The sequence below is a fragment of the Chrysemys picta genome, chromosome 18 (genome assembly GCF_011386835.1).
Source record: "Chrysemys picta bellii isolate R12L10 chromosome 18, ASM1138683v2, whole genome shotgun sequence".
NCBI classification, from domain to species: domain Eukaryota; kingdom Metazoa; phylum Chordata; order Testudines; family Emydidae; genus Chrysemys; species Chrysemys picta.
In genome coordinates this window covers 12,234,902-12,252,982 of record NC_088808.1, presented here as the reverse complement: position 1 = coordinate 12,252,982, position 18,081 = coordinate 12,234,902, and the positions used below count along the sequence as shown (strand labels likewise).

The 18,081-nt window shown below is 40.2% G+C and overlaps 1 protein-coding gene across 19 annotated transcripts in view; it reads left to right on the top strand.

The window, feature by feature from the left end:
* Positions 1-18,081, top strand: part of CDK5RAP2 (CDK5 regulatory subunit associated protein 2) — a 101,951-nt gene that overhangs the window by 27,691 nt on the left and 56,179 nt on the right. For all 19 annotated transcript variants that reach the window (XR_010593614.1, XR_010593613.1, XR_010593615.1 and 16 more), the window contains 4 exons: positions 2,340-2,510; positions 3,473-3,646; positions 12,018-12,115; positions 17,221-17,351. Coding sequence is in view for 16 of the 19 variants with exons in the window: in XM_065572284.1 (XP_065428356.1) it covers positions 2,340-2,510; positions 3,473-3,646; positions 12,018-12,115; positions 17,221-17,351 (574 nt within the window). In the remaining 3 variants the exon portion in view is untranslated. The remainder of the gene's footprint in view (positions 1-2,339; positions 2,511-3,472; positions 3,647-12,017; positions 12,116-17,220; positions 17,352-18,081) is intronic.

Sequence of the window (18,081 nt, the reverse complement as noted above, 5' to 3'; positions counted from 1 at the left end):
TCTTAGCTGCCTAAAACAAAATGAAGATCAGTCAGTCTCCAAATGTAGTGGGGAAAAATGCAAAAATTAAAGTCAAGGTGTGAGCTATAGAATGCATCACTAAAATCATAGCTCTTCAGTCAGGCCTTGAATGCCAATTTACATGTTGCAAATGAACATGATTGATGTGACCCAAATAAGGAATTCCGTAACTTGGAGCCGAAGGCAACTACAGTCATGCAATTTCATACCACCTTCAAAAAGGTCATTCTGTCCCTACCCTGGAAGCTGTATTAATGGTCACTAGCTAGGTGGAAATGGACATGCATTTGAGGACTAGTGTATGTATGAGAGCGATGGTGGTAGTGCCTTCAGCAAACACAAAGTTTGGGACTGATCCTGCAGTCTTCACTTAAATAGTCTCTACTCCAAGCTCGTAATCCCTCTGAACTCAGCTGGACTACTTGCATTAGTTAGTTTGCAGATTTGGGGTCTGAAGTGGCTATTAGTGATTTCTTAAAGTGAGTGCCAATATTCAGCTAAGTAAAGCAAAAGGCAGTGTAAATAATTGGTATTTAATGCACACAAAAAATAAAATAAGGGTCTGATGTGAACTTCCATAAAGCAAGTAATTAAGTCAAGAAAATCACACACAACTTAATAAACAGATTGCCACTAAAGTATAACCATTGTTATTTCTCTATACTTAGAATAGAAGTAACTGTGATTGTGTTAAATACCAGTCTGGGTAAATGTTCTTTATGGGTGACTACTGTGTGTGCAATATGCAAAATATTTAGAGCATACAATATTTAGCACATACACTTCTTTAGTACTGAAAGTTAAGCTAGTGTTCCGTAAAACTCATCTGGCTCTACGGGGTTTTAAAAACGGTTAAAGTAACGCAAACTAGTGTATCTTTTAAATGACATCAAAGCAATTTTTGACAACTGCTCTTTTGTTGGTAGGCATCTTCTTCCATTCTATTATACAATCCTTGCACTGAACATTTTTGAAATAAGAGTTGTCAAACAAGACCAATATAGAAACAAGACCACTATAGGACACAAGCTGCCCCTCCTTCCCTTCTTACTCTTGAAACTTCTAGCAAAATCACCATAAACAGATCATTTTACATGGAAGCAACTAATGACTGATGCTGGAAGTAGGGTGGGGGGAAGAGGAAGACTGAGAAACCAAATTACCGTTATGTTTTGTTCCCTTGTCCTATGCTGCCTCTTTCCTCCATACTGTGACTGGAATCTGTCTAGTCATAAGATCTACTGTGCTGGTGCTTGATCCTGCAAACACTCTCCTATATATAGTTCCATTGTTTTCAGGATCGATCCCTTTAGTGGTCAAATGTTAGGAAGTGGATATATATCATTTTTGAAACACACTTTGCCCAAAGACTTCTGATGGGGATGCACCCTGTTGACCCCACGTATAGCCTCACCTGAAGATGAAGGACTTCAAACAGACAAGGGAAATGATTGATAGGAGAATTAGGAATGTAAATAGGTAGAACATATGGAAGTTTGTGACTGTCTCTCTGACAAAATAAGGGGGTAGTATTATTTGTATTACAGTAGTGCCTAGAGGCAGCAACCAAGATCCTGGTCTCATTATACTTGCCCTTGTACATGGATCCAGTTAGAGACAGTCCCTGTGCTGAAGAGCTTACAGTTTAAATAGACAAGACATGAATTTGACTGATGGGAAACTGAGGCACAGAGAGAGTAAGTGCGGGTCACACAGAAAGCATTTATGGAGCCCACTCCAGTGCTTTAATCACAAGACTAACTGTTCTTCCCTGGTTGGTGTCTAAAGCTCATGCCATAAGGGAAGGGAAATGTTTTAACACTTCTGCCTTTTGGTTAATGCAAGAGCAACTAGTAAAACAACCGTAGTGCAAGGATTTCTATGGTGTGAATGGAAGAAGGAAAAGATGACAAATTGAATTACCACTAAGCCATTTTCTCCTATTTCTGGCAAAGGTGTAAAATTGCTTTGATTTAAGAAATGAATGTTCATGCTGACTGACAGTGACAAAATGTGTGTGTGTGAGAGAGAGAGAGATTTTCTACTGCCTTTGAGTCCAGTTATTCTGAAGGAAAGGCATTAAGACAATAATACCATAGATTAATGTAAGACAGTATTGACATCTCACTCTTAAAGTTTTATTGCCTAAACTTTATTCTTAAGATGCTAAAAGGAAGACAGTGACTTAGATACATTCTTTAGAACATTCAGTGATAGGAGTAATTTAAAGCAAGGGAAAGTTAAACTAATAACATGGGTTGTCACTCAAGTTTTTTGTGAAGCTGATTTTCTAAATGTTCAGTTTCATCTTTTTGTAGGACCTTAGAAATCAGCTAGAGAAATTACATGGTGAAATGATTGAGAGAGAAAAAGCAGTGGAACATCATTACAATATTCTTTTGAGTGAAAGCAATCAGAAGTTGCAGAGTCAAGAACTAGTTATCAAGCGACTAACAGACAGTGTCAATCAAAAGGATCTATTGCTTCAGGTAGGTAGACTTAAGCTGAAATGAAAAATGAAAACTTATCACTTGATTTTGTATGAGGAATGATTACAAAATCCCATTTTTGTTTGGAATTACTGTTGATTTTCATGATAATCCTCTACTTTTTATAATATTGTATTTGCAGAATAGATACATAGCTGTGTCGCTTTCAACAAGAGTTCTTATTAGGGTTTATGAAATTTAGGGCGGGGGAGGGAGGAAGCTTTGCCAGTGTTCATGTAGAGATTTTGCTGTTGTAACTAGGTGCTTTAAAAGGTCCCAAAGCATCCAGGGTATTCATAGAAATGTAGGGCTGGAAGGGATCTTGAGAGGTCACCAAGTCCATCCTCTTACATTAAGGCAGAACAGGTGTTTTTCTAACCTCATCTTTAAAACCTCCAGTGATGGGGAATCCACAGCCTCCCTTGGTAACCTGTTTCAATTTGCTCCCCAGAAACTAGAAGTTAAGGAATGGGTATTGATACTGAACTGCTCTCTCATCCTTATAAGGAAGTCCCTTCAAACCGGGGATAAGGTACATTGATGGGCAGCTCCAGGGATGCCTGTAGTGCTCCTGCTTAAACCTGTTCTGTGGATAAAAGATGCTCTCTAGCAAAGTCAGTAGGAATTGAGGGTGTTTGCACCTTACAGGACTGAGCCCAAACTGAGTACCATACTTTAGTGTATCAGTGCTGCTAATTTGGCATTTTCTATGCTCTCTAATTTAACTATTTCAATATAAAAGAATTTTGAACATTTTGGACATTAATGGGCAATCAAAGAGGGTCAATATGCTATCTCTTTCTCCTATTGTGGTCTTGCATTGGACTTTTTTTCACCAGACAACAAAGAATGTACTTGAAATAAGTTGCTTTTGAAGTTTGTATTAATTGTTATACATTTTTTGCACTAGTAATAGTAAGCTTTGCAGGATTTTCATTACATGCATTATTTTGTTTTGTTAGAAACTTGATGCAGCAATTAAAGAAAAGGATGTAGAACTTCAAGGACTTATTAAAAAGTGTAAAAACCTTTTAAAAGCTAAAGAAGATCTTGAGTTGAAGAATGAAGACTTAATAAAGGAAAAATGTGCTTCCGAGTCTCAGCAGTCAATCATCAAGATTGTCAAAGAGTTGGAGGTAAGTTTCACTCAACCTTGGCCTCTACAGATAAATAGAAACATTGGGCCTGATCTGCCTCCTATTGGAAATCACTGGGGATTTTCCCATTGATTTCAAAAAGGTGGGATCAGGTAAATTGTAATTAACCTATATAGCATAGGGCAGTGTTTCTCAATCTTTTCAGGTTGACAGCCCTTATTTTGGAGGGTAAAAACAAAATAAAAGACCCCTTTTATAGTATATGTAAGAGTAAAAAATGTATCTTTGATAACAATGGCTCTACTTTGTGTGTGTTTCAAGAGGCTGTTTGCAGTGCTTTTGTAACCATGTTGGTCCCAGGTTTTTAGAAAGACAAGGTTGATAGAGAGAATACATGACCTTGAAGGATAAGGGAGTGGGGGAGTGAGTTTTTCTTTGCTTTGAAACGTAATACAATTTTCAATACCTTGTGACCTTTTTTGACCTCTTGGGGGTTGTGATCAACAAATTGAGAAACACTGACATAGGGTAATAGAATCAACCCATTATAATTTAGGGTAATGGAATTAGCCAGTGTAAACCAGGATTAACCCATTAAAATTAACTCAGTTCAGGATTATTATAATTTGTGCAACTGATGAAACCTTTGTGTGGCAGGAGGAAAGAAACCAGCCCTTGATTAATCATTTCATCATATATTTTCTCTAATAGCTGACTTCAAGGTCTTAAAAGTGTATATTACTATTATCGTTTACATAGTACCATAAGCATACTCTGCACTGAACACTAGTGAATTACGTGAAAATACAAGTCTGTGCCCCAAACAGTTTAAAATCTGAAGGCACAAGCAGGCAAAATTCTGTATAACGCAGAACAGATAGTTGTATGGTCACTATGGCTGGAATATTTCACTGAACATTTAGGTTTTTGGATATGTTACTGAAGGAGGAGGAGAAGGGAGCTTGGTGTACTTCTAACAGGGAAGAGGAAAGAATGTACGAAGTTGAGTGAGCAAAGGAGACAAAAGGAGCAGTCAAGTAAGAATTTTGTGTACAGTTGGGGCGGGAGATGTAGGTGGAAATGAAGGTAAACTTAAGGAAAGAATACTGTACTAAGTTAAAAGCGAAACTAGTACAGAGACTTCTGAAGTGGGGACGTGGTGAGAACTGGAGGATGGATAGATAACATGGCTGTCTCTTTCATTTGACAATATAAAGAAGAGTTAGGATGGCTTATAGATGTCGCCAGAAACCTGAGGTCATAATACAAAATCATAGTATATACATTTTGGTTACTATATATAGTACTCTGGTACCAGCAAAACAATCACATACAGATGTGAAGTTTTTAATCCTATTGTGAGACATTACCTACTGTCTCTGTCAATGTATGTTTTTGTTCTTTTAGTGCTTTTATCGTGTGCAGGTAGAGAACAAATAGGCTTCATTTGAAAGCACACATTAAGTTTCTTGTCTTTTTCCTATTATTTCAGAGAACTGTTTAAATTCAAATCTCCAAAAGGGCAGTTAAATAGAAGCAGTAATCACTTCACTTGTTTCACAGTGTACCATTCATTAGTGAAACCTGCTCAAGGACATACACCTGCTGTGCTATGTAGACTGTTGAATTAATTCCCTATGAGGGTAACAACACCATTTGCCCTGGGCAAACCCAAAATGAATTAGTAGGGGACACATAAGCATAGACTGGGACTTAGTGGATGTGTGGTAAACTCACAATTGAGGAAACGTATCAGTGTTGGCTACAGTATGCAGCAAACCCATAAGCAGAAAAAAATAAAACCTGTGAAAAGTCAGAGATTTTGCCTCTATATTTATCTGCAAGAGAAACACATCGAACAAAACCGACTAGACTTCATTCACATAGCTGCCCCCATGAGGAAAATAAGATGCTACAATGATCTCCATCTCTGGAGATATTTAAGAGTAAGTTAGAGAAATGTCCATCAGGGATGGTCTAGACAGTAATTGGTCCTGCCATGAGGGCAGGGGACTGGATTCGATGACCTCTCGAGGTCCCTTCCAGTCCTAGAATCTATGAATCTATGATGGACTCGTATAGAATTAATGAAAATGAAAACTAACTGCCCCCTCTTTGACCCTACCGTCCCGTACAGGTGTACAGCCAGAAACGAGAACAATGACAAATGGAGCTATGCATAGTAATGACCCAATGCCAACTTCTAATCACTAATCCATTCTCTTGTGCTAGTTCACTCCTTGACTGAGAACAATACCTAATCAAAACCCATTCTCCTCTCAGCTCCACCAGTGTCTAAGATCACATCCTGGAAGAGCCCATAATGGCATACTAATAGTACGTCTTTGGACACTGATTATCCAAAGCTGTGTTCTCATTGGCTGATTTGGCCTCTTTGATGAAGTTACAGAGCTGCACCATTTCCCAGCCAAGTGCGCAGTTGGAATCTCATCACCAATAAATACAAGACACTAAATCCCATATTTTAGCATAGCTGCTGCTTTAAAGTTTAAGAAACTAATTTGGGAGGTGCTGCAACTTAGCTCTTAATATCTTTTTACTTTAAAAAAGTAAAGATAAATTTTAAAGCAACTCATCTGAAGCACTGCTGGGTGCCTTGGCCAGGATGGGGGAGATAAAAGGCAGTTTCTAATTGAAGTTTGGATTCATGAGCCACAGTAGTGAGCTAGTGGAGAGAGAGAATGTGTGCACTGGTAATTAGGTTAGTCATGCAACTGCGGACTCCTCTGATATCTGGGAAGTCTCAGAATGATGCATTGTGGGGTTTACCACTAGAGAATGCAGAAATGCAATGGACTCCTATGTAATTTTGAAAATATTTGTTATTTCTGTACTTAATGCCCTTTTCCCCATTCTCTCCACCCAGCCTTGTTAGTGGGGCCATTTGTCACACACATATATTTTAATTCAGTTGTTCCAAACTTTGCAGTTCAATTTAGTACCAACAAAAGCAACAGAATTTATGAGATGAGGCTCTTGCTCAATCCTTTAGTTATGCTTCCAGGCTCTGGTGTTAAAACAGGGTGCCCATTTTGTAAAGCATGTGCTTCAGTAACTGGGCACAGAGGTATCCGTTTTTAACTCTAAATTGATTTTGTAGGTGTAAATAAAATCTGTATAATTATTGTAATGTAGCTTTTCTGTGCTAATGCACCTTTCCAAGAAAGCGAGCTACTTTATACAACACTTGATGTGGAAATAGGAAATCTCGTTAGCTGATACCCCCATGGTAAAACTGACTTCTCGGCCGACACAAAGCACATCCTGTCTAGGGTTACCATACGTCCGGTTTTTCCCGGACATGTCCAGCTTTTCGGAATTCAAACCCCCGTCCGGGGGGAATTGCCAAAAAGCCGAACATGTCCGGGAAAATGCTGGCCGGGCACTTCCCCTCCCGCGGCTGCTCTGCTCCTCCCCTGACTCTTCGGCTCTGTTTAAGAGCCGAGTGCTATGGGCTTTGGGTAGCCCCCATGCCTCCGGACCCTGCGCCGCCGGAGCCCGGGAGGGGAAGTGCCCGGCCGGGGGCGCAAGGTCCGGAGGCATAGGGGCTGCCCGAAGCCCAAGTGCTACCGGCTTCATGGTTTGCCGGGCAGCCTCCAGACCCTGCGCCCCGGCTGGGCGCTTCCCCTCCCGGGCTCCAGCTGTGCTGGGGAAGCGCCGGCCGGGGGCGCAGGGTCTGGGGGCTGCCCGGCAAACCGTGAAGCCGGTAGTGCTCAGGCAGCCCTTTTTGCGTGGCTGGGAGGGAGGAGGGGGCGGAGTTAGGGCGGGGCTGTGGGTGGGGAAATGGGCGGGGCCAGGGCCCCGTGGAGGGTCCTCTTTTTTTATTTGTTAAAGATGGTAACCCTAATCCTGTCATCAGCTCATTGTTTGTCTTTTGTTCTAATTACTTCAGTATTTAGGGAGTTAATACTGTGTGATCAGGGAATTGAAGAATACTGTGTGCATACAACTGTGGTGTTTAATTTACTGTAGTCAGAGAATTATAGTCAGTGCACCAAAGTTATTAATATGGCTCGAGGATAGCTGTTGATGTGTGCCCTGAGAATTGGAATTGAGGCAGTTGTTGCAGTACTGCAGACGTGTCTCAACTATTGAAATTGATGCAGTGTGCACTTTGTTGCTGAGTCATCATGACTGTGGAAAGTCATGCAGTTGACATGTTTTTTTAAACATGTGTCTTCTCTATTAAATTGTGATCAGCACATTGCAATCATTGCATTCAGCTTGTTGAAGCTGAAGTTGTAAACGCATTACCAGGGAAGTGATTCAGTTCCTGATTTTGGTGAAGTGAGCTTATTGCTGAAAAGAACCATCTTTTTGAGGTTGATGTCCATGCATCATCACACTTAAATGTGCTGTTTGTTCACTACCCTGCATGTGGCCTGATGATTGAAATGGGCATAGCTAGTGCATTTACACATTGACTAACTCCCCTATACAGGAATTTCTCCCAATGGAGTAACACCTCTAATGCATATATAGCTCTGCCTTACAGAGCAGAAAAAGGAGACTGGTGCTTCAAGCCCTCAGCCTTACGGCGTTTCCAACTGTTGTGAATATAACATGTACCAAGAAGAGTCACCAATAGGAACAGTTGTTATGCTATTCTTCCTCTCTAGACAGAGGACTCGGTGATATCTGGCAGCGCCACTCTCCTAAGGGCGCCACGCTCCACAAGGGTTTGTCTGAGCTCATTTCAGGGCAACCTTGGAGGAAGCTGCCAACCTCTGGGGTGCCTAGTCACATAGGAGTTAGTCAGTGGGGAAGCGTAGGTTCTAGCCTCCTCTCAATTGAAATCAATCAAGACTTCAACCTGTAGACGTTCCCAAATGACCTCGATTTTGTTAGAAAACTCTCTCTTGCTTACATGAAGAAATAGGATACTCTTGTGACTATGCTGTTGTGTTACCTACTGTGGAAATTTATATATCCTTTCCTTCCATCACTTGCCATTTAAGAAATCTTTAGATGGAAATAGCCTTCCAAGTCCTCTAGCATTTCTACTTAGCAATGGATTTTCAGACTTGAATGGATTAGGTTGCCTCCTTACATAGTCTTGTAGTGAAAGTTTAATATTTCTATCCTACATGTCTTGCGGCTATCTGCACTAACTTATTTGCTCTAACACTATATGTCAAGAGGTTTAATGTTTCATTAACTCCGATAACATAGTAGTCTAGGCTAGGATGTAGGTTACATATCTGCTTCACTCTTCATGAACCTTTGGGGATTTGCTTCAAATAATTCACTCCTACACCTTGTATAGGAGTGACAGTAATAGTACACAGAAAAGGAGAGGGTGGATCATGCTATGTCTCTTCATCCTTCTTGATTTTCAGAAAAGTAACAACATTTCTTCACATTTTTGTTCATTTGTATCTAACTTCTAGCTAGCCAGTTGAATTTACAGGTCACAACAAACTGGCGAGAGTCCTGACTGGTGCCATGAGGCTTGTGGTGTTCATATCTCCTAAAACTATTCTAGTCTGAACTACATGCGCCATTTTATTAATAATATACATGCTGTTTAGGTTTCAGTTCTCTAACACCTTTGGTCTTGGTATTCATGAGGGATTTATTCTGCGGAAATCTTCCAGTACTAGGAGATATAGGATGGTCCGTTCTAAGCTAATGAAGCCTTCCCTTGAACTCCTCACATACTTGTACAGCCCGGCTGTCTCTGTGGATTTTGTTTCTGGTGATAATGACCACAGCCAATGGGGTGAGGAAGCTTCCAACACAGACATGGAACCTCCTTTTCTAATTGTGCTGTTGCTTGTTCAGAGAAGGATATTCCCTCACCTCTACGCCCTTTCCACCAAGATTGTACTTTTGCTTCAACCAAGATTGATGTATAAAAGTCCTTAGGCATTTCTCTAGAGAAGACTAAAGCTTCAGGAATGTCAGTTTAAGTTGTTTTTTTCTGCCACTGGTTCACTGATCAAACTTCTTTTCCATGTGAATCATGATCTATATATTGTCTGACCTCCATGCTTAGAGGTTATTCTTGACACACTACAATTCCAAAGTTTTGGTATGACGCTCTATGTCTGGCAACCTGAATTAATTTTCCTTTATGCTTTCACAAGATACTTTTTGGAGACACTTCACCATCCACTGGAAGTCTAGATTTACCCTTTTAGTCTTCAGCTCTCAATTTTGGTTGAGAGTCAGCATCTCTGCTACCTCCTATCGTATTTACTTTATTGATTATAGGATGTCTCTTTAAATACTGTAGATCTTGCTAATCTGAATACTTTGTTGTTTGTGGATATAAATTACCCTTTCATATGAATCTTGCAGTAGTAGCCAGAGACCCCAGTTAGGAGAGGACCACTACTGTGGTAGGGCATAGTACAAACATATATAAAGATATGGTCCCTTCCTGAAAGATCTTATAGTTTTAAAATGATGTCCTATCTTCTTTTCTTAGAAAGCACTGTTAAGCTATAATGAGGTCTAAGTTGATCAAAACATTATTACTTTTTCAAAATATAGAATGAATTGAATGTTGAATATTTACAAAGTATGAAGTTTTAGCATAAATAATGAAAAGTAAACTGCAAATGTCCCTGCTTTTGTATTGGTTACTTTGTTAATTTGAAAAATTCAGTAATTTGCTATGACTCTTCACATCATTAGTATGAATTAACGAGGTTCTACTGTAACTGGTCCTTGTTGCAGTGCTTTGCTTTGGGATTGTAATTGGAGTACTAACAGCTGGTTGAAATCCACAGTGTAGGTTTCTCCTCTGTTAATGATCTGTTCACTAATGATAAAGTGTCTCTGGAGAATGTAGTTTCCAAGCTTGTGGATGTAATATGGAGAAAACAGAATTACCTTTAATTCTTGTTCTCTAAATGTATGTTGCTGTAATAGATCAACTCTTAATTTTCTTCACAAAGCTTTGATTTTTGCTTTCTGTATCTTTGGTCAAAAAAGAAAACTGATGATTACGGGCACTAGGATTTGTTATTCTCCCTCAACAAGAGCAGAAAATACAGTGGTTACCATTAGCAAATCAAAATTTGCCAACTGATATCCCACAGCTACTCCAGTTACTTCCTGTTCTGGGCATGGGGAAACCAAATGTTGCTGGCTGCAGGTATGCCACCTGCTGAAAGGGACACCTGAGAACTCAAAAATCATAGAAAATCTCTCTGAGGCACATACTGGAAACATAAGACCTTTTACAACAGCATACCTGCAATTCTTGCTCTCAAAAGGCAAATCATTTGTTTTTCTGGAACAGATATTTAAGTATCTGACTCATAGTAATCAGGCTTATTGTTCAGGAAGTTGACTCAATGCATGCATGTCTCTGACATGTTCAGCCTTTGTCAGCCATTTACAATCCCTTTTCTTAAATAATAGAACAGGGATTCTCAAACTCGGGGTTGGGACCTCTCAGGGGGTCGCAAGGTTCTTACATGGGGGGGGTCGCGAGCTGTCAGCCTCCACCCCAAACCCCGCTTTGCCTCCAGCATTTATAATGATGTTAAATATATTAAAAAAGCATTTTTAATTGATGGGGGGGAGGGGTCGCACTCAGAGACTTGCTATGTGAAAGGGATCGCCAGTAAAAAAGTTTGAGAATCACTGTAATAGACCAAAGTTTGTTGCTAGAATTCCCTGCCAATAGAAAGTTAATTTTATCCAAAATACAGCAAGTACTCTTTGAGCCATAGATGCCGACTCTGTGGATGCTCCGGGGCTGGAGCACCCATGGAAAAATCTAGTGGGTGCTCAACACCTGCTGGCGGGCCCCTCCAATCAGCTCCTCCCCCTGTTCAGCTGCGGGCAGGAAGTGCTGGGGAGAAGGGGGAGGAGCGGGGGGCAGGAAGAGGTGGGGTGGGAAGAGGTGTGGCGGGAAGAAATGGAGCGAGGGTGGGCCTTGGGGGAAGGGGTGCAGTGAAGTGGGTGGGGTGCCCCTGGGGAAATCAAAAAGTCAGTGCCTGTGCTTTGAGCAGCGTTCTAAAGTGGAGCATGAAACCCTCAAAATACCTGCCTGCCAGATCATTCCCTGGTTTGTTAGTGTGTAAACTTTTGGAAGTGAGGAGGCTGGGGATAGGAAGAGGGTAGGAAGCTTATTTTGTATACTGTGATAAAAATGATGAACCACTGCTTAGATATGTGACTATTTCATGATAAGTAAGTAACAGAGCACTATTAGCCGCCTTTAATAACAATTGTTTTTAAGTAGCATGAATAGCTTTCAGATTCAATTCTGATTCTATTCTGCTACTCCAGCACTAGTTGTTCTTTTGCCTTCTCTTAAAAGCAGAGACTGACATAATTGTCATCTCTAGAGAATATATATATATTCTTACGCATGCACACACACTTAAAATCACTTTCTTGGATTAATATGAATTTATTTTTAACTCAGGAAAAAAAAGAATCTGAATATGAAGAGTTGATTCTTGTTTTAAGAAAAGAGCAGCACATTTATTCTACTCTAGTGAAGACTCTGAAAGACTCAGACAGGTAAATGTTATTTCGTCTTTGCTTGAACGTCATCTGTGCTACAAGCTGGGTAAGAAGGTGCAATTCCACTGTCAAATCAGTGGATTTTCATGGGTTTACGCTGGACTGGAATTGGCCCCAAATATCTCCTTTAAAAGGGGGGATGCGTGGACTAGTTTGTATGGTCCAAAATAGCCCAGCTCTGATGATATTCAGGATTTGTTGGAAGGCTCATTTTCTCCTCCCGAACATTTGAAATTTGAAGAATTATAACAGTTGGGATTGCGAATTGCTCAAGGGGCTGGGGGATTTGTGATGTGTTATGTAAAAGTCAAAATGCAAGTACTGCAACTTATCTCAAGGGCATCTAAATCATGTTGATGTGCCTTTTTAATACTTCTATAAAATGAAATAAATCAATCATGAGAGGATGCATTGTTTAGTGGCAAAAGCCTAAGCATGGAAGACATGAGATCTGGGTTCTAACCTTGGCTCTGCCCCAGATTTTCTGTGTGACTCTGGGCAAGTCAGTTAGGGTAAAATTAAAAAAAAATATTTAGTCACTTAGGGCCAGATTGTCAAAGGTATTTAGATGCCTAAAGATGCACTGCTGGGATTTTCAAAAGTGCCTGTGAGTTTAACTCCCATGAAATCAATCACTTAGAGGCTTTTGAAAATTGTATCCATAATCTCTTTGGGCACCAAAATGAATGGTTAGATTTTCAAAAGAACCTATCCAAGGTTCTCTAAATTGAGGGTCCAGATCTTTTGAAAATCTGACCCAACCCATCACGGTGTGAGTTGCGGGGTGCTGAGCCCTCTTGAAAATCTGGCCCAATGTGGCTTAGTTTCTCCTTCTTTAAAATACAGTTAATACTTACCTGTCTCAATGTGGGGTGTGAAAATTACTTCATTAACTTTAAATTTGTAGCAAAGGAGGTAAGCAGATTTTTGGGGAAGTTTAAAAAAGAACAAGATGATTGTATTTTTATAGTATGTGTTTTCTTTAAGGTATTCCAAAGTGTGTTACAAAGCATGAGTTAGATAAGATTTTGGTGGTGGAATGAATGTTTAGCAAATCATGATAGTCTTTATGTATTTCACAATAGCTCACATACATCTTTAGGCTATGTCTATACTACCTCTTATGTCAACAAAACGTATGTCACTCAGGGCTGGGAAGAACACCCCCCCCCCCCCCCCCCCGTGGGCGACATAAATTTTGCCAGCATAAGCGCTCATGTGCACAGCGCTATGTCCAGAGAGGGACACTCTCCTGCTGGACATAGCTACCGCCGCTTGTTAGGTGGTTTTATTATGTCGACGGGAGAGCTCTCTCCCATCAGCATAGAGCGGCTACACGAGCACTGAACTGCTGTAAGCTTGCTAGTGTAGACATGACTTAGACAGTAGAATCTGTTTTGTTGAGAGAGGAGTTAGTGGTCAGAAAACAGGGATTATTCCCTACTGTAATGGGATTATTGATTTCTTTTTGAATAGTCAGCTGACACATGTAGAAGAGAGTTTGGTTTAACATCTCATTTGAAGAACATAAGAACGTAAGAATGGCCCTACTGGGTCAGACCAAGGGGCCATCTAGCCCAGTATCCTGTCTTCCGATAGTGGCCAATGCCAGGTGCCCCTGAGGGAATGAACAGAATAGGTAATCATCAAGTGATCCATCCCCTGTCACTCATTCCCAGCTTCTGGCAAACAGAGGCTAGGGACACCATTCCTGCCCATCCTGGCTAATAGCCATTGATGAACCTATCCTCCATTAATTTATCTAGTTCTTTTTTGAACCCTGTTATAGTCTTGGCCTTCACAACATCCTCTGGCAAAGAGTTCCACAGGTTGACTGTGTGTTGTGTGAAAAAATACTTCCTTTTATTTGTTTTAAACCTGCTGCCTATTAATTTCATTTGGTGACCCCGAGGTCTTGTGTTCTAACACTGAAATTCCCTTTTTTAGTATGAAGACTGCAGGGAATAGGTGTAATATTAGTAACCAATACTTAGCTTTGATGTGGCACTTTTCATCTCTAGATCTCAAAGCCCCTTACAAAGTTGAGGAAGTATCATTGGGCTCGATCCTACACTGTTCAAGACAAAGGAAGTTTTGCTACTGACTTCAATGGGAGCAGGATCATGCCCGTTATATAGATGGGGAAAGTGTAGCACCGAGAGAGGAAGTGACTGGCTCACGGTCACACGGGGAGGCTGTGAAAGGGCTGGGAGTAATAGCCAGGTCTCCTGACCCCCAGTCCAATGCCATGTACATCGGATCGTGCTGCTTAAATCCTTGAAGCCAGAACCTGAAGGTCCAGTGTGCTACTAGATAAGCCCTGCAGATAATTTCCACAGTCATGTGCTGACCTTCATTAACAAAAGGATTTTAGACAAAGAATATATCCTGGTTTTGGCTGACGTGTCCTTTTCTTAGGCATTATTTATTCCAAACCACTTTAGTGGTTACATTTTGGAAGAGTCCCTTTCTCAGAGCCAGGACCACGACATCTCTTTTGTCTCCCCACAGCAGGGAATTGTTGCTTTTTCCAGTAAAAGCATTAAGCTGTGAAGAGGAGATGGAAGTGTGCTTACTTAGCTTTTAGATGTGCGTTTTATTTTTGCTGAGCATTTAATAGTATTGAAACCTTTCTCTTAGAATATATTCTTGAGTAAGGGAGAGTTGGTTAAAGCAATCGTTGTGGAAAAAATACTGACAGCAGCATGCTTGTCATTTTGTTGGAGGATGGAATGAAAATCTTTTTGTACACAGGTCCTTAATAGCATGAGTTTTGCTGAAACAATTTTCTTTACTATGCATTTATATGCAATGCTACTGCACTCATGCAAGTGTAATGTGCCCCAGTGTAATCCCCTGCAAGCTGGGCCTAAATTCTGTTGAAATGTCCCTGGATTCTAAGCTACTTTGGTGCAGTAGGTTGGAAATTCTGCAGCAGCTTCATTTATATTAAAATAGTGAGGTTCTGCATGAATTAAATATGAAAATAAATATATAATCAGTGCAGTAACACCTTGTTATTTTAATATCGAATTCCAATTATTTTAAGCTGTTTCATTTTCAGTATCTACTGCAAGGTTTCAATATACCGCAAGGTTTTTTAAATTGTTCATAAGGTATCATTGAAATTGCTGGGGGATGTGGTGGAGTAAACTGAAGCTTTTCTTAGCTACGTAGGAGACAGCTGGGTCTGTTGACATCCAGGAGGAATGGGAGGCAATTTGGGAGTCTAGGATAAGCACATTAGGTGAATGTTCCTGCTAAAATGCTCTAATTAATTTAGTTAATGTTGACACTTAAATTGTCATCTTTAGGTTTTGGAGTTAACACCCCATTGAGATAAATGAGACAATTTATACTTCTCAGAGCTATTTTTCCAGAGAAAAACAACACTTCAATCTACATTTGGTTCACATTTTCAAGATTATCTTTGTGAGTGGTTCCTCCCAGAGTACCACCTGGAATTGGGGTACCACTGAGCCCTTTGTGATCCACTGGCCTGGGCTCCCTCTCACACTGTGCTGCTGTGACAAGTTGCAAAGCCCTTCAAGCTTTCACTTTCACCAGCATTCACCCAGGTAGGGACACACCCAGTTGAAGTTACATGCAGGTGCTCTAACCACCAGCCTAGGACCCCAGAGCAGTACCGTCCATCCCTGGTCAAATCTGGCCAGTATATGGTTTAACACCCGTTCCGCCTCTCCCTCAATGTGAAGAGGACCATGCACGCTTGTGGTAATCAAGCTGAGATTTTCCTCAGACACCTTAGTCAAATGCACGCTGGTTTGGATTAAAACATAAAATAAGTTTATTAACTACAAAAGGATAAATTTTAAGTGATTATAAGTGATAGCAAACAGATCAAAGCAGATTACCTAGGAAATAAACAAAACCGCAAACTGAATTTAACATACTAGATAGGTAGGATATGAATTAGCAAATTCTCACCCAGAGTGATAAACAGGCTGTTAGATTCTCAAGGCACAAGCTGCCTAGACTTTGCAGCTTGGGTTTCCCAGGTTTTCATACACAGACTAGAAATCTCTTTAGCCTGAGACCACCACTCCCTCTCCCCCTCCCCCCCCCCCCCCCCGTTCAGTCTTTGTTCCTCAGGTGTTTCCAGATGTGTTGTTGTAGGGTGAGTGAGGTACCATCATGATGTCATTTTCCCCCTTTTATATCTTCTTCTCACTTGCTGGAAAGCTCTTTTGCTGTGACTTGGGTCAAACAGTTCCCATTGTGTAGTGTTATCTCTGAGAGGTTTCTGTTGTACACAGTTCCTGGGGTAATCCTTGTGCTTGTGTGCATTTCCTTAATAAACCATTAACATTGTTTGGCCTTTTACTATTGTACCTGAAAGGCTGCTTTTGGGTGTTTTCAACCTCACATGTGTTCAGTAACACATATCTAGCCAAACTTCATAACTTCACTTACGATGATAACACATACAATCCAATGAGTCATTAATGTCTAGCAGAGCAAGACTTTTAGAATGATACCTCACAAGGCATACTTTGTGCAAAACATATCCTAATTATATAACAGTGGTGAATAAGGGGGTGCCAGGGTGTCACAAACGTTATAAGCATAAAGGCTAGATACCTGTTTTTTTTAAACAAAATCTTAGATTCTATAGAACAATTGTATAGCAAGGGGTGGATTTTGCCACAATTTCCATGACTGAAGTATGATGGAATACACAGGGCCATCAATATAGCATATTAGTGATACCTTTCGGATGTACTTTTCAAAAGCTAGTGATTTTGATTTTCCTAAAAAAGAATTATTTAGAAGTTGGCCTGTAAAATATATCTACCCTGTTCAGGGTGACTTACAAATAATAGTTCTCAAAACTGCTAGAAAGGTGGCATAGACATAAAGGTTTATTTTCATCTTGCTATGTGGGACTTGTTTATTTTATGCATCAAGATAAGATAAGTGTATGATGAAAAACAATGATTGCTACTGTGGAATAGAGTCCTTATGGAAGCCTTGATGTATAAAAGATGCTGTGGTCGGTAACACAGCAAAGCATTTTAAAAGTTTTGAATTGAAACGTAAAAGAAATATTTAAAACTTTCTGATTTCTTCCTTTTGTTTAGTATCAATAGCTTGCAAACCGAGTTGAATAACATTTTTTTGTTGCGAAAACAACTGGAGGAAGATATTTTAGCTAATCGGAATCTACGGAAGGTGCTGGAGGATCAAATTAAGGACACAAAAAACAGAGAAGGTTTGTCTATTTGTGGTAACATGGTCCGGTCCTTTATCTTTTGCACCCAAGAGAACTGCTTTTATTACACTCAGTTTGTTGCGATTGTGTAGAAAGCGTTGAAAGTAGATAAAGGTGTAAAAAGCTCTTTTGTCTGTTTTCTTACACTGATCATCACTTTGGGAATTTGTAGCTGAGTGGCTTTGAGCATTCAGGGTATAGGACAGCTTTTATCTTCTCCTGCAGCCAGTGTTAGTAATTCTGTGGCAATTCTGCTGCAGTGATCATTTCAAGCTGCCTACAATTTCATATCCACAGAATTTACTGTTCTCTGCGGAAGTCAAGGATCCCTGGCTTTGGATCATGTCATGGGCATGGGATCACTTCCTGGTGATGGGATCTAATTCTTTCACCATATTTGATAAACAGCCTCTGTTTAGAGAAATGGATAGATTCTTCCTAACATGACATGCATTTTCAGAAGCAGAAAAAATGTGCCAGTTCTATTATGTTGAAATTTCCTTGAAGCATGACAGAGCTTTTTAATACAGAGTTATGAACACCAGAGTTACGAACTGACCAGTCAACAACAGGAATAGAACTTAGATGTTTCTTTCCTACGCTAACCACTAGATTACATCCTCCATATATAAATAGAGTTTTACTGTGTCCTGTATTGGATATGAACTGGTGTTTCATTGTTTGCATAAAAACAAATCACTTAACACAATGATATAGGAAAGGAATAAGC